At 45.7% G+C, this 20,815-nt stretch overlaps 1 protein-coding gene across 1 annotated transcript; it reads right to left on the bottom strand.

Annotated features, from left to right (window-relative positions):
* Positions 1–529: 529 nt before the first annotated feature.
* On the bottom strand, positions 530–16,152 carry Fus (FUS RNA binding protein). The gene is made up of 15 exons (XM_051145373.1): positions 16,027–16,152; positions 13,465–13,489; positions 13,187–13,341; positions 10,676–10,820; positions 10,336–10,523; positions 9,870–10,083; positions 8,241–8,275; positions 6,786–6,818; positions 5,762–5,865; positions 3,662–3,791; positions 2,645–2,746; positions 2,402–2,525; positions 1,115–1,215; positions 875–1,019; positions 530–672 (listed from the first exon to the last, which is right to left on the bottom strand). Exons 1-15 carry the CDS (start codon positions 16,037–16,039, stop codon positions 633–635), a joined length of 1,554 nt encoding a protein of 517 aa, XP_051001330.1. The 5' UTR covers positions 16,040–16,152; the 3' UTR covers positions 530–632.
* Between the last annotated feature and the right edge of the window lie 4,663 nt (positions 16,153–20,815).

The raw sequence follows: 20,815 nt of genomic DNA, 5'->3' as shown, positions 1-20,815 counted from the left end.
GCTAATATGAATACACAACAAATGGTTACCAAATATAGACATCACTAAACTTAACAGGCTGGAGGTTTAAGTCACTGATTCCACCCTTGTCCTTGTTATCATTCAACTTTCCTTAAAAGAAGAATGTGACCAGAATGGCACACGCCTTTAATCTTAGTACCCAGGCTAGGGCTATACAATTTACTATAATACTATAATCCTAGGTGAAACAGGACTGCATTCAAAGTATCAAATTTCAAAACACAAATGACCTACAGACATCTGGATTTAGGTAAGATGTACAAGTGATCCACCTAGACCACTGTATGCATGGTCCTTTTCTTGAAGTAACATACCAGTCATTTACCACTTTCCTACCTGCTGTGCAAAATAATCTCTAGGGGGAACATTGACTCAGCTTCCAAAGAGTAAACTGGGGGGACCAGAATTTAACTAAAATGATGGTTTTTAATGGGAACCAGAGGTATGATTACAATTACGGTAGTCTGACACACACACACACACACAAACACACACACACCATAACAAAACCCAAAAAAAAAAATCCATGGGCAATCGTGAATTGAAAGTTTACAAAATAACAAGGGTAACACTGGGTAGAGAAGAGCTGTTCCAGAACTTGAGGAGCCAGGCTAATACGGCCTCTCCCTGCGATCCTGTCTGTGCTCGCCCCTAAAAAGAAGAAGGTTATCAGTTAGATCAGAGTTGCCGAGCTACCCATGCACGCCCTTCAAGTGACTTAAACAAAACTGCCTGAAAACAGGGTTCAGTTCTTCCTCTCCTCCCTTCCCAAAAATATGACCAGCTAAGCTTTCTTTTCCCACTCAGCAAAACCTTATTTCCTCATGATCTGTTTTGTTTTTACTTAACTCACCTGGAGTCCATCTTGCCAGGGCCAAAACCGCCTCTGTCCCCACCACCCCGGCCCCCTCGGAAGCCCCCTCGATCCCCGCCTCGGCCCCGGTAGCCGCCCCGATCATATCCTCCTCTGCCACGTCGATCATCTCCATAGTTTCCCCCTAGGACAAGAGAAATAAGATGTGTCTTTTAGTTACCTTCCAATCAAAAGCATAGGCTCTTTTTGACCCCAACACCAGCTCTGCTCCCCTCTTACCCATGTGGGAGCCTCCTGGTCCCCCTCCTGGGCCATCTGGCTTAGGGGCCTTACACTGGTTGCATTCATTTCTCCAAGAGAAGTTCATGTTCTCACATGTACTAAAGAAATAAAAAGTAATTCATTTATAAAAATGCAATCCAGAACACTGAATTCACGAGACTTCAAAAGCTGCTTTCTCAGGGCTGGAGAGAGGGCTCAGAAGTTAAAAGCAATGGTTGCTCTTCCAAAGGTCCTGAGTTCAACTCCCATCAACTACATAGTGGCTCACAGCCATCTATAATGAGACCTGGTGCCCTCTTCTGGCCTGATGGCTCACGTGCAAGCAGTACACTATAAATAATTACTAAATAAATCTTTTAAAAAACAAAAACAAAAGCTGGTTTCTCACCAAGAGCCAGCAAAAATAGTATTAAATAAACCTAGACTACTACCTTTCAGCCTTTCCCATGGTTTCAATCTGCCACAGCTCAGCTTTAAACACGTAATTTCAGTGATAGGTGTTTGAAATCTGTCGTCTTCACCGCGTCTACACATGAACCATCCATTCATCTTTCTATGAGCACATCCATGCTTCCTACACTATCCTACCCACTTAGAACCTCAGTCTCCGGTACTTGTCAAATGCCTCCCTGTGGTGGTTTGAGTGAGATAGCCTCCTTAGGCTCCCCAGTTGTGAAGAATTAGGAAATGGGGCAGATACTGATTTTGAGATTTCAAAAGCCCAGTTCTTTCTGCCCCCGTTGTTGACTTAAGACAGGCACTCTCAACAACTAGTACACTCCATGCCTGCCTGCCAGCTCCATGTCCCCACCATGATGGTCATAAGGTCTAATCTTCTGGAACCATGAGCCTGTGAGTCCCAAATCAAATGCACTATATTTTATAAGTCGCCTTGGCCAGTGTTTTGTCATGGCAATAAGAAAGTAACTAAAATCTGGATGGCGATGACACAGGCCTTTACTCCCAACACTTGGGAGGCAAGTTCAAGGCCAGCTTAAGTCTGCATAGTAAGCTCTAGAACAGACAGGACTACAAAGAAATCCTGTCTCAAAAAAAAAAAAAAAAGGGTTCTGTACTTTCCAAAATTCTAGGCATTCACTCAACTTGGAAACATAGCGTGCCCCCAAAACTGTAAACAAACCTTCCCCCTAAATAAACTATTAACTCAATCTTCCGTTGACAGTGTGACCTTGACAGTTTTAAAAACAAAAACCTTCCTACTCCTAACATAGTGTCAAGAATCACACCCATGAGAACTTGTTTTAAAAGGCCAAATTCACTCACGGATTAGGACACTTCCAGTCCCCGGCTCGTTGCTGTCCTCCACCTCCTCCACCTCCACTGGGGAATCCTCCCCGGCCACCACCACCACTGCCACCTCCTCCATAGCCTCCGCGGCCCATGGGTCCTAGTACAGATGGAATCAATCGACTTCCTTAGTTTGGTTAGCCTACCTTTTCCATGAAACTCATTTTCACCATCTTCTGCGTTGTGCTCCACTTTAAGCCAGGAAAAAAAGCGACTCACCTCCTCGGCCTCGGCCTCCACGACCATTCCCACCACCCCGATTGAAGTCAGCTCGGCGGGTAGCAAATGAAACTTTGATAGGATTCCCAGAGAATTCCTTACCTAAAGGTGGGTGAATTAACCAAAATGAAATATAAATGAAAACCCTCTATGGAAACCTACATGTTAAGGTTTGTGTAGTCCTGGCTATATTAGAGCTTACTACATAGACCATTCTGTCCTCAAACGTAAAAAATGCACCTGCCTCTGCTTCCCAAGTGCTGGGATTAAAGGTGTACATCACCATGCCCAGCTGGCTTTTCTGTAATTTTTACGAGTCAGCATATTTTTTTTTAAGTAGATACAAAGATTTTGGGGCTTGTCAGTGGTGATGCACGCCTTTAATCCCAGTACTTGGGAGGCAGATCTCTGGGTTTGAGCCAGCCAGGACTATAGAGAAACCCTGTCTTTAAGAAAAAAGAAAAGGGAAAGTGGGAGAGGCTGGAAATGCAGTGTTGTGTGGAAGGGTGTGGTTTAGATGCTCAGCACACACACAGACTGAGAGCAAGAAGGCTGGGTGGGTCACAGTGCTCGTCATCAAGCCTGATGACCTATATTCAATCCCATGAGCCCACATGATGGAAGGAATTAACCCCAGTTTGTTCGCTGACCTTCATATCTATGTCATGGCATGTACATATATACTCAGCAATGTACACAATAAAATGTTGAGACCTACAGACCCAAAACACTAGGCCTCCCTTGAGATTTATAAACTAATGGGACATGAACAAAAATGAGACCACACTGAAATTCCAGATAAGTAAGTCCCAAAGGAATACAAGATGGCTCAGCAGGTAATGGTATTTGCTGCCAAGCCTAACAACCCAAGTTCCATCCCCATTAGCCATGTAAGAACTGTCCCTGCAAGGCAGTCTGAACACCATATGTACCTCCATAAACAATAATAACTAGGTGCCACAGACTCCTATTTCCCTAGCCCCAGCCACCGACCTCCTCCGTCCCTCCCACACATACCATCAAACCAGTCAATAGCCGCTTTAGCAGAAGGCGGGTCATCAAATGAGACTGTTGCCTCACCCTTCAGCTTGCCAGTTTCCCTGTCAGTATACAAATTAATCATAGGCTGTCCAGTTTTCTTGTTTGTCTGAAGAAAACAAAATGAATTACCAAATTTTTAGAAGATACATGCAGGTATTTGTATATAACCTATACACAATCATAGGCTAAGGGTATACTCAGCAGATACAGTACTTTCCTAGCAACCACAATACCACAGGGCTCAATCTGCAGCAAGGCAGCAAACCCCACATTACTTACAATACCTAAACAGCAATGTTTTTTTTAATATACATATACTTGTTTTGTTACACTGTTTTAGTCTGGACAAGTTCAAAATAAACATCTGATCTAACCGGTTCTGTCTACTAACACAGAACCTGTACAAATGAAACCTCCATCTTTTCTTTTCTTCAAACTTATTTCCAAACTTTGGCTTCCCTCTTCCCAATTCACGCCACCTTTCGTGTAACTGAAGTTCAAGCCCAGTCTGCACCGCGCCGTTGGGCACATCCCTTATCAGATCTCTTTGTGGTTTCCTCTTAGCAAAGAGCAACAGATAAATTTCCTCTGCTCAATCAATAAATTAAGGTAGCAACAACCATTTAGACTGGTTTCCTAGATATAAGAGGTATATACTTGCTATTCCAACATTCCACTACATTTTGGTTTTTAGTTTTTTCAAGATAAGATTTCTCTGTGTAGCCTTGGCTGTCCTGGACTCACTTTGTAGACCAGGGTGGCCTTGAACTCACAGCGATCCATCTTGGATTAAAGGCCTATGCCACCATGCCCATCTTAAATTTTATTTTTAAAGATTTGTTTAGGCAGGACGTGGTGGCGCACGCCTTTAATCCCAGCACTCGGGAGGTAGAGGCAGGCTGATCGTTGTGATTTCAAGGCCAGCCTGGTCTACAAATGAGAAGGCTACACAGAGAAAAAACCCTGTCTGGAAAGAAAAAACAAACAACAACAACAAAAAGATGTGTTTATTATTTATACAGTATTCTCCCTGCATGTATGCCTAGATGCCAGAAGAGGGCACCAGATCTCATTATAGATGGTTGTGAGCCACACGTGGTTGCTGGGAATTGAACTCAGGACCTTTGGAAGAACAGCCAGCGCTCTTAACCTCTGAGCCATCTCTCCAGGCCTTAAATTTTATTTTTTTGAGGCATGGTCTCTACATATGATCCTTGCTGTCCTAGATCTCATTATGTATATCGGTCTGGGCAAAAAATCAGATATCACGTGTCTCTGCACGAATACAGTGTATGCCACCAAGGCTTCACTGAAATTCAACAGTTTAAGAAAACAAAAACAAGGGCTGGAGAGAGATGGCTCAGAGGTTAAGAGCACTGACTGCTCTTCCAGAGGTCCTGAGTTCAATTCCAAGCAACCACACGGAGGCTCACAGCCATCTATAAAGAGATCTGATGCCCTTTTCTGGCACGCAGGTCATGCAGTCAGAGCACTGTATACATAATAATAAATAAATCTTTAAAAAACAAAACAAAGCCGGGCGTGGTGGCGCACGCCTTTAATCCCAGCCCTCGGGAGGCAGAGGCAGGCGGATCGCTGTGAGTTCGAGGCCAGCCTGGTCTACAAAGTGAGTCCAGGATGGCCAAGGCTACACAGAGAAGCCCTGTCTCGAAAAACCAAAAATAAATAAATAAATAAAAATAAAAAATAAAAAACAAAACATACCAAAGTCAATGCCAGTCTGAGCTACAGAACACTCTAATGTCAAAAAAAAAAAAAAAAGAAAAGAAAAGAAAAAATGCCACCAAGGCTGGGCGTAGTAGTGGCGCACGCTTTTAATCCCAGCACTCGGGAGGGAGAGGCAGGCAGATCGCTATGAGTTCGAGGCCAGCCTGGTCTACAAAGCTAGCCCAGGACAGCCAAGGTTACACAGAGAAATTCTGTCTTGAGAGGAAGAAAAAAAAAAGCCACCAAGAGTGCTTTTACTACTGACAGTCACCAAGACTTGTTTTAATAACGTGATATCTAAAGGCCTGTACTACAGGAAAGAGGAAGCACCCGCTGTTTCACAAGTACCTTAATAATTCCAATCTGCTTGAAGTAATCAGCCACAGACTCAATCGTAACATTCTCACCCAGGCCTTGCACAAAGATGGTGTTGTTGTCTGAATTATCCTGTTCTGCTTTTTCAACACCAGATAAAAGGATTTGAAGAGCACAAGAAAGACAAAAGTTAGAGTCAGGTATATTAACAGTATTTAAGTAGTTGATATTAAAAAGCTTTCAAGGGAAAAGCTCTGAATTCTTACCAGTCACACAATTAATATCGTATTAAAATAGACAACCCAAAAAAACCACTTATTCTAGTCTTTGAATAGTCATCCACCTTTTTCTTTTCCCTCCAACAGCGTTTCTTTATACACCTTTGCGTGTCTTGCAGCTACTCTGTACATCAGGCTGGCCTCCAACTCAAGACATCTACCTGGCTCTGCCTCCCAAGCGCTGGGATTGCAGGTGTGCACCACCATAATCCCCCCCCCTTTTTTTTCTTTTTCCATATTTATTTTTGGTTTCTGGGGACAGCGTTTCTCTGTGTAGCCCTGGCTGTCCTAGAACTCACTCTGTAGACTAGGCTGGCCTTCAACTTAGTGATACACCTGCCTCTACCATCAAAGTGCTGGAAATTAAAGGCATGTGCCGCCACCACCTGGTTTGTTTTAGTTTTTAAGACAGTTTCTCTCTGTATATAGCACTGGTTGTCCTAGAACTAACTAGCTGTGTAACCAGGCTGGCCTCAACCTCAACTCAAGCGATCAGCGTACTAGGAAGAAAGGTGTACAACACTAGGCCTGGGTTAGTCATGTGCACACTTAAAAACACCAACTTGCAATGAGCAGCTCTCAAACAGGGCCTGTTGCAGCCCAAGCATCACCTGAGACTTAGCAGAAGGATATCAATACCAGAATCACCCTAGACCTCTCCGCATCCAGTATTGCTGCTGTTTATAAACACTCTCCCTTCTCTCTGCATTTTTTCGGTGTTTTTTTCTTTTCTTTCAAAGAAAACAGAAATGAATACTGTATGAAAACCACGAACTTACCAGAATCATGACGTGATCCTTGATCCCGAGGGCCTTAGTTACATGAAAAAAAAGAAAACAAAAACAAGGAAAAGGAGCCATTAGCTAACAGGAAAGGTCAGGTAAGGCAACAAATTAACATCATATTCAAATCCTTGCAATGTATCAGATAACTGCTTCCAGTCTCTTCAAACCCTATCCTGGGGCCTGCCCAGTGGAGACAAAGGCCCTTTTCTTAAGATCTTTGAGTCCCAACAGAGTTAATGCCACATTTCAAGAAAATGCTGTCTTCCCCCAGCTAGGGCTGGGAAATGTCCTCAGCACAGATGGCGTGGGGACATTAGTAACTCATTTAAATTAACCAACCAACTCATACGTAACTTAGCCCTGTTCTCTCACCAGAGAGACATAAGCTCAACACCAGCAATGTGATGTGCATCCATCCAGTTTCTCCGAACTTTTACACCAAAGACAACCCTTGTAGAACAATTTTTAATTTCATGTTGAAAACCATTCTTAACCATGTTGTTTCCCCCACAGCAACATGAAAATAAATATACATAGTAGCTATTGCATTTTAAAAGCATGTCCCAGGGAACAGACCAGAAATCTTTTCATAATACAGCCTCTATTTTTTTTCCAGACACCATCTTTGACCAATGTTTATCTAAGTTCATCATAGTTAAATATTGTACCTGTACACAATGACACCTAAGTAATGAACCCAAGCCTTTGGCTTTAAGTGTTTAGACAAATCAAGAAACCATTTTGTTAAATAAACCAGAAAAGTTCCAGCTTACTGGGAGACTTCTCAAATTTGCCATTTTTTTCCATGAATTCAAGTTTGTGCTGTTTAAAACCTGTTTATTTCCCATGAGCAACACATGCTCAAGATCTTTCTTGAAGCAGTCCACACCTTCCTTCCCAGATCTAGTTTCTATGTGTTTGTCTGAGTACATATGTAGAATTGCATTGACATCAGTATTTAATAAAATATATATACACCAACTTTACCATCCTCAGGGCAGAGCACTATTTCATGTCCCTCTCCCTGAATTAAAACATTTGGGAGGTTGTGTATACATACACACACGCGTACACACACGCACACCTTGGACAAACTGATCAAAAGGATCCTAAAGCCAAGTTGGCACCACATGTTCCAGAATACTGTCCAGTTGCTCATGATGGTATAGTCACTAAGTGCTAGACGTGGCAACACCCATCAAGAGGCCTACTAAATACTTCTAGTCACTTCATTAAAACCAATTTAGTAACAGACTGCAAGAGCTTATCCCTGCCTGCCTCCAGGTCAGCACACATGGGCAGCAGGAGGCATCCTACCCCACCCCTCTCTGGAGGTGGCTACAGACACTTTAGAAACCTTTGACACTTAACAAGCTAAGACATCTGCAAATGAACAATCAGACAAAGCATTGCTGGGAGTTGGGAATTTTGGAAACTCTGTTCACTTACCACCAAATTTATTGAAGCCACCACGGTCACTTCCGCTGGAGAAGACAAGTTAGAAGAAAGGACATGAAGCTTCCAACGGCTACAAAAGGGTTTTTTTGTTTTTGTTTTTGTTTTGTTTTAACATTACCCAAACATGGGTAGGTGTTTTGGGAAAAAGATTCAAGTGGCTACTAAAATATACCCCTTCCTGACCACCCTTGTCTGACCTTTGAGCTTATCACACACACGTGTGTAATTTCTCAAGACACAGTTAAGGATTTCTTTTAAAAGTTTTATCTATATCCTCTGGAGAAAAAACAAAAAAGCTCATTTTTCTTGGTTGTTCTTCTCACGTAGATGTTTTTTTCCTCTTGTTGCAAGTGGTGGACAACCCAGAAGTTGGTTTAAAAGATCTACCCCCAATTACCCAGAAGACATTTCACACCAGGCCCCTGAGATAGCCCTGAACACATTTTTTTGTTTGTTTGTGGTTTTTGCTTTGAAAGCAGCAAAGCAGACCCAACCCCATTCCATAAAAAGTCATAACCAAAGGCAATTTCCCCTTAGAGCAAGACAAACTCAGCTAAGCCCTATCCTGACTACTGAGCTGTTTTTAATCACCCTTCACCCCGGGGTCACCCCTTCTACACTGTGAGAAGAGCGGAGTATTTTGCAATGTCACCTTTCATACCTGTGGCACATAAAATGCAGAGCAAGTTAACAGTCACATAACAGTTTTTCTTTTTAAAGTTTTGCATTAAACACACGCACACAAGAGTTTTCCGTATTTTTGAGTGTTTGAGACTGCCCCCACCCACCTCTCAATACTTACCATGTAAACTCAAAAACCCTACTTTTTCAAAAAAATAAAGAAAAGAAAAAGAAAGAAAAAATGTACCACTGACATTTTCCCCTTTTCAAGGAAGGTAATAAGGTCCTTCAAAGTCACCAACAGATTTGACAAACTATTTTAACATCAAATCTAAGGTTTTACTTCAACTACAAGAGATCCAGTTGGAAAAGTTGATGATTTTAACTGACCAAGAATAGGTGGACAGTGGAATAAGAAAGCAGAACACCACTGTCAAGTGTATTTTGCCCTGAAAGTCTGCACACTTCAGTCAGAAAACCCCTTAATGAACCAAGTGACACACAAAATCATAGTCAAATTAGTGCAAATCAGGCTCAAAATTCAAGTAACTACAGAATATGGATGAGAATAGCCAATCCCTAGAAGCTGAGGTCAAGGCAACCATTACCAACGCCCTTGGAGGACACATGGGAATACACAGAATAAGTTTCCCTAGCATTTCCCAGGAACGGAGTTAAGAAGTTCCCCTTGCAGAGCAGTCTTTACTCCCAAGTTGCTTGCCTGAGATTAACAATGACTCCAATCCATATGTATATTCTTTTTTCTTTGGAAATAAATGCACCAATACTCAAATCTCTACTCATAGCTGTAAATGGGATTTTGGCTCCCAAGTTCTCACAAAAACATAAGAGGAATATATACAAAGAAACACTACTGCCCACATATATGCCCTTACATACCCCCAGAGATTAATAAAACCATGCACTAGGGACTGACTTCAAGGGAGATCCATGCAACACTCCCCACTGAAGGTACTCCCTGGCTCATCAGACACCTACCCCATGCCGCCTCTGCCTCCTCGGCCACCTCCACGGCCTCTGGGTTCATAGCCACCACTGCTTCGGTTGTAACCACCTCCACCGCCCCTGCCTCGGCCCCCACGATCCTGCTGGCCTCCCCCGTAGCCACCACCGCCGCCACCACTCTGGTCCTGATTGCCATAACCACCACCGCCACCACCACTCATGGAGGACTGATCTTGGCCATAGTTGCCTGTAAGGAAAAAAAAAGAATGTTTAAAAAGGGGGGGGGAGGGGTGCTTAGTTGTTTATATATTCTTAGCATACACAAACTTGTTTCAATTTTCAGCAACAATAATGAAAGGCTATGACGTATCATGGAAGGGTCAATGGTGCCACTATAAAGGACAGTAAGAGTTAGAAACCTAGTAAGCAAGGAAGCCACTAGGTTTAGGAAAATGGGCAACTCAGAGAATAAGGAGACAAAACTAAGACACTTTCTTACCTCCACCACCACCTCCACCACCTCCACCGCTGCTGTTGTACTGGTTCTGTTGTCCATAACCCTGAGGTGGGTTATAGGAGCTTTGCTGCTGTCCATAGCTTTGCTGCTGTCCACCATAGCCAGACTGTTGACCATAGCCTCCACTCTGGGGCTGCCCATAGCTGCTGCTCTGAGAACTGCCACCATAACTAAATGAAAAACAAAAGAAAACTAGAGTTATGACTGCAAAATACCCAAATGCTTGCTCTGCTTTTAGTCCATTCCCTTTCATTACCTATCAGAGGCCCAGCAGTTCACCATCACTTTCCGGCCTTTACCCCACACTCCTATACCACCTTACCTTCCTGAGGTGCTGCTAGGAGCTGGCTGCTGGCCATAGCCAGGGTAGGAGGACTGCTGCCCATAGGAAGATTGGGAACTTTGGCTGCTGCCATAGCCTCCAGTGGAACCATATCCCTGGGGAGCTGATTGAGTACCATAGCCTGCTACAAAGAAAACAGAATTACAAATGCTATTTTATTCAAAACAAAAAGGTAGGGAGGGCCAGATGCAGTAGTGCTCATCTTCAATCCTAGCACAAGATCTCTGTTAAGTTTGAGACCAATCTCATCTACAAATCCAGTTCCAAGTCAAGTAGGGCAATATGATAACATCAGCTGAAGGGAGGAATGGGGACAAGAAATAGCTCGATGGAGCATACACTTCCAGCTACTCGCCAGTGCTTAGAGGAAAATAAATAAATACCTTAGATTTTTATTAGCAGGTTTACTGACAAAGGCCAGCTATCAGGACAATGGGGCAGGAAGATCACAGTTTAAGGCCAATCTGGGAATCTTAGTGAAACTATCTCAAATTATTTTTTAAAGGTAAATTAACCGGACTTGCTGTGGAAGTCTTGACAACTTGGGTCCAATCACTGGAACCATCTTAAGTAGGCACAATTGACCCTGTAACATTCACACATGCACTTTGTAACAAACACATGCCTGCACTAACAGAGTAAGTTAAAAACACAGAAATCGGCTGGGTGGTGGTAGCACACACCTTTAATCCCAGCACTTGGGAGGCAGAGGCAGATGGATCTCCCGAGTTCAAGGTCTACAAAGTAAGTCTAAGACAGCCAGGGATGTTAAGAGAAACCCTGTATCGAAAAACATTTAAAAAAAAAATTTTAAAACCAACAGAATTCCGGGCATGGTGGCGCACGCCTTTAATCCCTGCACTCGGGAGGCAGAGGCAGGTGGATGTGAGTTTGAGGCCAGCCTGGTCTACAAAGTGAGTTCAGGATAGCCAAGGCTACACAGAGAAACCCTGTCTCGAAAAACAAAAAAACAAAACAAAAAACAAAAAAAGAACAACAACAGAAATCAGGCTGTGAAGTGGATGGTATACACATTTAATCCAAGCACTCAGGAGACAGAGGCAAGCAAACCTATGAGTTCAAAGCCAGCCGGGCTTGTCTATGAAGCAAGTCTGGGACAGCCAGGGCTTGAAAAACAACAGAAAACAGAAATCATGGTGTTTGCCTAGTTTTAAAAACGTCTGTTAATCTTGAAACACACCAAACCCAGTGTTCCATGCAGATAGCCCTAGAACTGAGAAAGCTGTCTCAAGGAGACGGAGTGAGCTGAGAGGATGTACTTCAGCTGACACACACAGCTCTACATTTCAGCAGCAGCAGCATATAAACCAAGTATGTTGTGACACATACGTCTTTGCTCCAGGACTCAGAGACAGGAAGATCAGAAGTTCAAAGCCATCCTCGAAAATCTATCAATATCTGACCAGTCTCTGCTGCCACCCAATCCTTTAAGACCGAGTCTCGGACTTCACATCCCCTTTGGGATTGCACAGGGTCACCTGTCAGGTATGCTGCACATCAGACATTTACATTATGATTCTCAACAGCAGCAAAGTTATAATTATGAAGTAGTAACAAAAATAACTTTATGTTTAAGGTACCGCAATACGAGGTACTGTTAATTAAAGGGTTGAAGCATTAGAAAGGTTAAGAACCACCATCCTAAATGAACGTGACCCTGACTTTCCCACCTCTACATCCCAGGTCCTAAGAAATTATAGCAACAGACCACACCTTCAATGTCACTCTTATTTATAGGTCCAATTTCATTCTATCTACCCCAAACCCAGGCTCCTGTGCCACTAACCGTAACACAAAAAATGCCTCCTTTTAGTTTTGGTTGGTTGGTTGGTTTGCTTGTTTTACAGGACGGGGCTTCTCTGTGTAGCCTTGGCTGTCCTAGACTTGTAGACCAGGCTGGCCTCAAACTCACAGCGATCCACCTGCCTCTGCCTCCTGAGTGCTGGAATTAAAGGCGTGTGCCATTACCACCCCAGCTTCCTAACTGCATTTTTAATGTGCTGATACAGACAGAGCATTCCTTGCCCCTGTGGTACTAAGGGCACCACCTCTGTGAATCACAGGTGCCTGCCCAACTTCAAGAATTCCCAAGCAAACCATTTTCTTCCCATCCACCACCTAGAAATAATTCTCTTTAGGGAACATGCTTTTTCAAAAAAGGAAAATAGGCACTCGGGAGGCAGAGGCAGGTGGTTCTCTGTGAGTTCGAGGCCAGCCTGGTCTACAAAGCAAGAGAATACTCTGTCTCAAAAAGAATCAAAAGTGGGGTAGGGGAAAAACAAAGAAAATAGAAACAATTATAAATCAGTGTTTTGTTTGAAAAGACTGACTACAAAATGTTAACAACTGCAGACTAACAAGGGAACCTATGGAACTTCAGGTCCATTCAGGTTTAAGAAAGGCTAACATTTAGATAAAAATGGACAAAGATGACAAAGTGACAAAGATGTGTTCCACCAGGATACTCACTGTTCTGGGTCTGTCCATAAGAAGAACCATAGCTGCTCTGACCATACCCTGAAGTGTCAGCTGACTGGCCATAGCCACTGTAACTCTGCTGGCCATAGGGCTGATTGCTCTGTTGGGAGTAGCCCTGCCCAGGCTGAGTGGGATAGGCTCCATAGCTAGGAGAAAGAAAAACCAGTCAGTTATCGTCAAAAAACAGAATAAAAAACAAAATATAGAAAATTAAGGTTACATTGATCACCCTCACGGCCTACAAACTCCAGCCCAGAAACAACACTCACCTTTGAGTTGCTTGTTGAGTATAGTCTGTAAAAGATGGGAGAGGGAAAAGTCTTGTTAAATTGCTAAGAATGGAACTAAATTCTTTCAACTTTTGTACTAGCCAATCAAAACAAATTCATCTACAAAAATGTCATTGCAAAAACAGTCCTCATGACATACCAACTTTAGGTAAAGCAAGCTGGAATTGGCAAGTTTTATTACAGAATTCCTAGACACCAAAACCATCTTATTTTTGTTTTGCTCTAGGTAGAACCCAAGACCTGGGCCACACTAAGCATCTTTCTGAGAGAAAAAAAAAAGGTTTCTGTGGATAATTAGGCACAAACATTCTTGTCGAGGGACTGGTTCTGTATTTACACCCAAACTTCTCTTTTTTGCTTTTTTTGAGACAGAGTTCTTTCTCTATTATGCACTTCTGACTGTCCCAGAACTCACATGATCCACCTGTCTCTGCCCCCCTTGTCCTGAGATGTGTGCCATCACACCTGAGTCAAGTTTTCCTTCTTCAAAAATGAACCCAGAAGCAGAAAGACTCAAATGGTGTATACTCACTTGTATCTGGACACTAGCCCAAGGGGCATGTCCCATGAAAGTCTTCACTTATCATGAAAGAGGGGAGGGCATCCTACTGGGACTCTCAGTGAGAGAAGCATGGGAGAATGGGTAATAGAAAGTCCTAAAATAACATTGTGACAGGCACTTCTGGGCCCAGGGGTTCTGCTCAAACTATGGCACCAGCCAAGGACAACATGTGCAGTAAACTTCCAACCCTGAACCAGATCTAACCAATGGACAGGACAGTCTCCACAGTTGAGTAGAGAGTGGCGAGTGAGGACTGACTTTCACACAAACTCAGGTGCACCATATCTGACCACGTCCCCTTGATGGGGAGACCTGGTGGCACTCAGAGGAAGGATAGCAGGCTACCAAGACGAGACTTGATACCCTATGAGCATATACAGGGGGAGGAGGTCCCCCCAATAGGGGAGGAATGGAAGGTTACAAGGGATGGGATAACAACTGAGACGTAATATGAATGAATAAAAAAAAAAAATACTTAAAAAAATAAAAATAAAAAATCCGGATGAGGTGTCGCACACCTGTAATCCCAGCACCCAGAGAAGTGGAGGCAGGAAGCTCTGAGAGTTCGGAGGTCAGCCTGGTCTACAAAGTGAGTCCAGGATAACCAAGACCTGTATGTATATTTAGACAACCCTGTCTCAAAATACAAAAACAAACCCAGCAGACCAGCCCTGGAACTTTAAAATTCCTCTTGTCTCCGCCTTTTCAAGGCCTGCCACATGTATCTTCACAGCATCTTTATAGGAAAGGTGGTCTCACCAGGCGTCAAGATTAACTTTAGCAGTTATTCCACAGCTCAAGAAGGCAGCCACAACAGTAAGACCAAACAAATGTCTTTATAAACACATATTCACCTTGTGACCAAGCTTGGAGACCTTACTAAGACAAAACGTGGACTTTTAGTACAAAGCCAAGCAATCAAGGCGACAACGCTCTTTGACCCTAAGTAATGTAGCATCCTCAAGGCACCAGACGTGTGGCTCCAAGTGACTGTGCTCCCGCCCACCACGCGCCAACAGAAGCAGAGAGCGCTTTAGACAAGTTAAATACTAGGTAGCAGCAGCTCAGCAGCTCGGCGCAGGAAGCCCAGGGTCTGCCCCCGCACTAGGCGCAAAAAAAAAAAAAAAAAAAAAAAAAAAAGAGCGAGAGGGTGTGGCCTCGGAAAAGCGACTCCTTTAATTTCCTTCCTGCCACAGAAAAACAGGATTTAGAAATGAAAAAAAAAAAAAATCCTCGGGCCGGGTCCGAGTCCGTTGGTCATTCCCTAGCGGCTTCCCTCAACCTCACGGACACGCGGGGCCAGCTATGGCTGTGTCCGCTCCGGCCGGGAGGACACGGAGGCGGGAACAGGGCGGCCCAACCCCTTCCCGAGGGACCCGGGGAGCTGGGCGAGGCCAACACCCTTGCGCCGAGGGTCTCGCGACAAAAATTCCCCAATCCAACTCGAGGCGGACGGCGGAGGGGGGGTGAGAGCGGGAAGGGGTGGGAGGTTGGGGGGGGGGGGGTGAAGGAAAAAAACGCGCCGAGAAAGGGGAGGGGCCGGAGCGCGTGCGCGCACCAAGTGCCCGGATGCAGCACTGCGACAAAGCGAGGCCCAGCCGGGCGGGGGGGATGGGGTGAGGCTGGGAAGGCTGGCGTTCCCTCACCCCTCACTCCATGTCGCCGGGCGGCGAGCGTCCCCCACGCCCCCGCCTCAACCCTCAACCCCCGAGTGAAACGAGCCATGAGAGAAAAGCTCTCGCAGCCCCGCACCCAAGGCTCCGGAGTAGCCGAACAAAATGGCGACACCGCCCTCCCCTCTCCTCTCCTCCCCACGCCGCTTCCCGCCAGAGGCGCGGGAGGCCCACACTCGCCCCGCCGCCACAGGCCCAAGCGGAGAACCAAAAAGCCCGGCTACGAGGGAAGAGAAGAGAGGACGCCTCCCAGGGACGCGCCACCGCCACCGCCGCCGCCGCCGCCGCCCGCGCGCCCCTCCATACCGTTTGAAGCCATGTCCGCGCACGCGCGCGCAGGCCGCCGAGCAACAGAGTTCCGGGCGACTGCGAAGGGACGCCGCGAGGACTGAGCCGCCCAGCCTCCCGCGCCGACCTTAAGTACGCCTCCCGCCTACGCGGCCGTACCAAGCGGGAATGGCGCGGGGGGGGGGAGGATGGAAACGCACCGCGCCGGGGGCGGGAGGGGGCGGGTCCGGCCGCTTTCCCGAGGCGCCAAGAGGACCCAGGGGAGTCGCTTCACGCGGGCACACTCGCGCGCGCCGTCGGCCTGCGTGAGAAGCACCTCTCGTTCGCGCCCTCCCCCCCGCCCCCGGGACTCGCCGTCGGCAGGCTGCCCTCCCTTCTAAAGGCACAATGGTACGACCCGCCCTCCCGCTATGGGCGGCGCCAGGGCCCTGCGCCCGAGAGCGGAACTGTAGTCGAGGGCCTGGTGTGTGCCCGGGTGTGGGAACCGAGAGACGCCTCCGGCTCTCCCGGACCCCACTTTCGCTAGGGAGAGAGCATGCTTCCGCCTGCCCTTGCCCAGCCACTGAGTCAAATGAGTGTCGCTCTGGCCCTCCGCATTGTCTTCTGATCGCACACTGCTCAATTTCTGGCCTCTTGGCTCTTTCCCACCACACCACCTCGGTCGTCCCCCCCCCACCCTCCCACTTAGTAGTGCCTCAGCTTGCTGTTCTTTAGACCTTACCAAGATTTATAGATTGTGACGTTTGACCTGAAAGAAGATGAGCTTTAGTCTGGACCAACATGGCCTTAGTCTGGCTCAGCACTAACATATATATACCGCTTAAGTGGCTTCAAAACCCACAATTTTCCTTTTTTTTTTTTTTTTTTAATTTGACCTCTCGGTGCAGCGCATCTGACCTCTCATTCATGGTCCTGTTTGCCTTAGCCCAATGCGTTCTGGAATTACAGTCGGCCTGGCTTTCCTCATCATCTTCACCTTGTGAAAAACAAAAACAAAAAAACAAAAACGAATGTATCTGCCTGGCACAAATGAAGGCTGTGGGTGTAGTTTAATGATAGATAGAGCGATTGGTTAGCCTGTACATGGCCCTGAGCACATCTCTACTGCGGGAGCGAGGCACTGGCGGGGAGGTGGGTTGCGTCCTATAGTAAATGAGAGCAGTGAGACCCTAGGCTAAAACCATTTCCATGAGTGCGAAGCAGTTCAGAGTCAGACCTCCTGATCTTTAACATCTAAATCTGTGAAACTACAAAATGCTTCCTGGTTACACGAAATGTTTTAGAGCATTTAAAAGCATGTACACTTTTTTTTTTGGTCAGGGCAAAGACAAATACAAAATTCAAGGGGAATGGAGAGATGGCTCAGCGGTTAAGAGCACTGGCTGCTCTCGCAGAGAACCCAGGTTCAATTCCCAGCACCCCTATAATGGCTCACAACCATCTGCACCTCCAGTTCCAGAGGATCCAGTGCCCACTTCTGGCCTCTATGGACACCAATACATAGAGGTACACGGACATACATGCAGACAAAACAGCCATACACATAAAAAAAATTTTTTCAATGAGATTCAGGGCTGGAGAGATAGCTGTCCTATTGAAGATACAGGTTCTTATCCTAGTATCCACATGGGGCCTCACAACCAACTGGAACTCCAGTTCCAGGGAATCTGATGACCTCTTTCGGGATCATAGGAACTCATTCTGCAATGAGTAGGTTAGCATGGGTGTCAGGAGATGACATTTCTACTGGTGGATTACCAAGTGGATAAGGCAGCCGTTAGCCCAAATTAGATAAGAACAGAGGACCAAGCTTGACTGAGACCCTGCTCTGTGAAGCCACTTTAGCTGTGTTCTTGGAGGGGACACTGGAGAAAAGATAGGCATGGTCCTCTTTTTGTTTTGTTTTTCCAGGCAAGGTTTCTCTGTGTAACAAGCCCTGCCTGCCTGGACTGGCTTTGTAAACCAGACTGGCCTCAAACTCACAGGGATCCACCTACCTCTGCCTCCTGAGTGCTGGGATTAAAGGTGTGAGCCACCACCGCCCAGCTTTAAGAAAATTATTTTTACAGCTTGGTGATGGTTGCACAGACACAGACCTTTAATCCCAGCACTCGGGAGGCAGAGACAGGCAGATTTTTGTGAGTTCAAAGCCAGCCTGGTCTACAGAGAGAGTTCCCAGACAGCCAGGGCTACACAGAGAAACCATGCCTCAAAAAAAACATTTATTTTATTTTAGCTGGGCACAGTGGTACACATCTGTAATCCCAGCACTCAGGGAGGCAGAAGCAGAGGCAGGCAAATCTCTGTGAGTTCTAGGCCAGCCTGGTCTACAAAGTGAGTACAGGACAGCTAAGGCTACTCAGAAAAACCCTGTCTCAAAAAAAATTTAAAAATTAATTATTTTATTTTACTGTACTGAGTGTTTTGTCTACATGTATCTTATGTGCACCACATGCATTCAGAAGAGGGTGCTACACACCATGGAACTGGAATTATGAGTAGTTATGAGCTACCACATGGGGCTACGACTCAAACCTGGCTCTCTGCAAAAGGAGCATGTGTTCTTACAAGTAAGCCAGCTTTCTAGCCCTAAATAAACATTCTTCACTGGGAGCTGGAGAGATGGCTCAGAGGTTAAGAGCACTGTCTGCTCTTCCAGAGGTCCTGAGTTCAATTCCCAGCAACCACATGGTGGCTCACAACCGTCTGTAGTACAATCCGATGCCCTCTTCTGGTGTGCGTGAAGACAGCGTGCTCATACACATAAATAATAAAATATGTTTAAAAATAAATAATAAAATCTAGTTCCTTGACTCTTTAAAAAAAAAAACATTCTTCACTGTCTTTTTTGTTTTCATTCTGGAACTCACACTGTAGACCAGGCTGGCCTCAAACTCACAGCGATCTGCCTCTTCTGCCTCCTGAGTGCCACCTCGCCTGGCCCACTGTCTTTGTTTAATAAGCATAGTATCAGCTGGGCATGTTGGTGCATGCCTTTAATCCCAGCACTCGGACGACAGAGGAAGGTGGATGGCTGTGAGTTCGAGGCCAGCCTGGTCTACAAAGCGAGTCTAGGACAGGCAAGGCTACACAAAGAAACCCTGTCTCAAAAAAAACAAAAACAAAAAAAATTTTTTTTTAAAGTAGTATCAGCCAGGTGGGCGTGGTGGCGTTAAAAAAAAAAAAAAAAACACAAGGAAACAAAAAGGTAATAATTATTATTTCCTGGGGCAGTGCCCAGGACAGGAAATGCCCCTGCATGCTCGGGGCCCACTCAGACCTTGTCTGTCCTGGTAAGCAAAACTGAAAATGCCACTAGAGATTATTGGCCTGAGATTTAAAAGGAGGAGCCTGGCTTAGTGAAGCACGCCTTGATCCCAGCACTCGAGAGACAAAGACAGGCAGGTCTCTAAATTCAAAGTTCAAGACCGACATTCCAGGACAGCCAAGGTGACACAGTGAGACCTTGTCTCTTTTAATGATTTAAAAATAAATCATGCCAGACAACAGATATTACATGGAGAAATTTATTAAATGAGCATGGGGAGAGAAGGAAAGGGGGCAGGGGTACCCCAGAGAGAGACAAAGAGAAGAGAGAGGGGAGAGGTAAGAGAGGAAGAGAAGGGTGAGAGAGGTGAGAGAGAGAGGAGAAAGAGGGTGGGGGGGGGAAGAGGGAGAGAGAGAGGGGCAAGGTGGGTCTGTCCTTTCATATAGCAATGTGTAGGGCCATGTCCAGCGGGAGGTAGGCAATGACGTCACAGGTAGGCAAACTAGGGCAGAATCCTAACAGTCTCAAAATAAAATAAACTGTCAATGCCTTTAATCCCAGCACTCAGGAGGCAGAGGCACAGGCCAGCCTGATCTACAGACCAAGTTCCAGGACAGCCAAGACTACACAGAGAAACTCAAACTGTCTCGGAAAAAAAAAGGGGTGGGTGGGCGGAGGCAGCTGGAGAGGTGGCTCAGCAGTTAAGAACATTGGCTGCTCTTCCAGAAGACCCGGGGTTCAGTTCCCAGCGCCCGCATGGCAGCTCACAACTCTAACACAAGTCCTAGTGAATCCAACTCCTTCACACAGACATACATGTAGGCCAAACACCAGTACATTAAAAATAAACATTTTTTAAAAAGAAAAGAAAGCAGGGTGGTAGTAGCACACACCTTTAATCCCAGCACTCGGGAGGCAGAGGCAGGTGTATATCTGTGAGTTCGAAGCCAGCCTGGTCTACAGAGCAAGTTCCAGGACCACCAGGGCTACACAGAGAAACCCTGTGACAAAAACAAAACAAAAAACGAAAACAGAGACTAGGCTGGGCGTGGTGGTGCACTCCTTTAATCCCAGCACTCGGGAGGCAGAGGCAGGCGGATCGATGTGAGTTCGAGGCCAGCCTGGTCTACAGAATGAGTCCAGGACAGCCAAGGCCACACAGAGAAACCCTGTCTCAAAAAACAAACAAACAAACAAAAAACCCAGAAACTAAGAGGAAGTGTGAACAGAGAGGGGTAGGGAGCAGAGCAGGAGCTTCCTGGCAGGCATGCAAATAAATCTGGTTTATGCTTGACTCTACAAAAATATTTGACTGTGACTAGATAACACACTATTTCAGATTTGTTTGCAAACCCTGGCAAGAAGGTGTATGTCCAGTTGCTGGGAAGGGGCTGCCAAGAGGGTTCAGCAGTTAAGACATTTGTTGCTCTGGCAGAGAACACAGGTTCAGTTCCTGGCACCCACAGGCAGCTGTGACTGCAGTTCCAGGGGATTCAGTGTTCTCTCTGGCTTCTGTGGGCACCAGGCACACACAGTGCA

Source organism: Acomys russatus, chromosome 5, assembly GCF_903995435.1.
Source record: "Acomys russatus chromosome 5, mAcoRus1.1, whole genome shotgun sequence".
NCBI classification, from domain to species: Eukaryota; Metazoa; Chordata; class Mammalia; order Rodentia; family Muridae; genus Acomys; species Acomys russatus.
The sequence above is the reverse complement of the archived record's forward strand: the minus strand, read 5'-3'. Positions and strand labels throughout refer to the sequence as shown.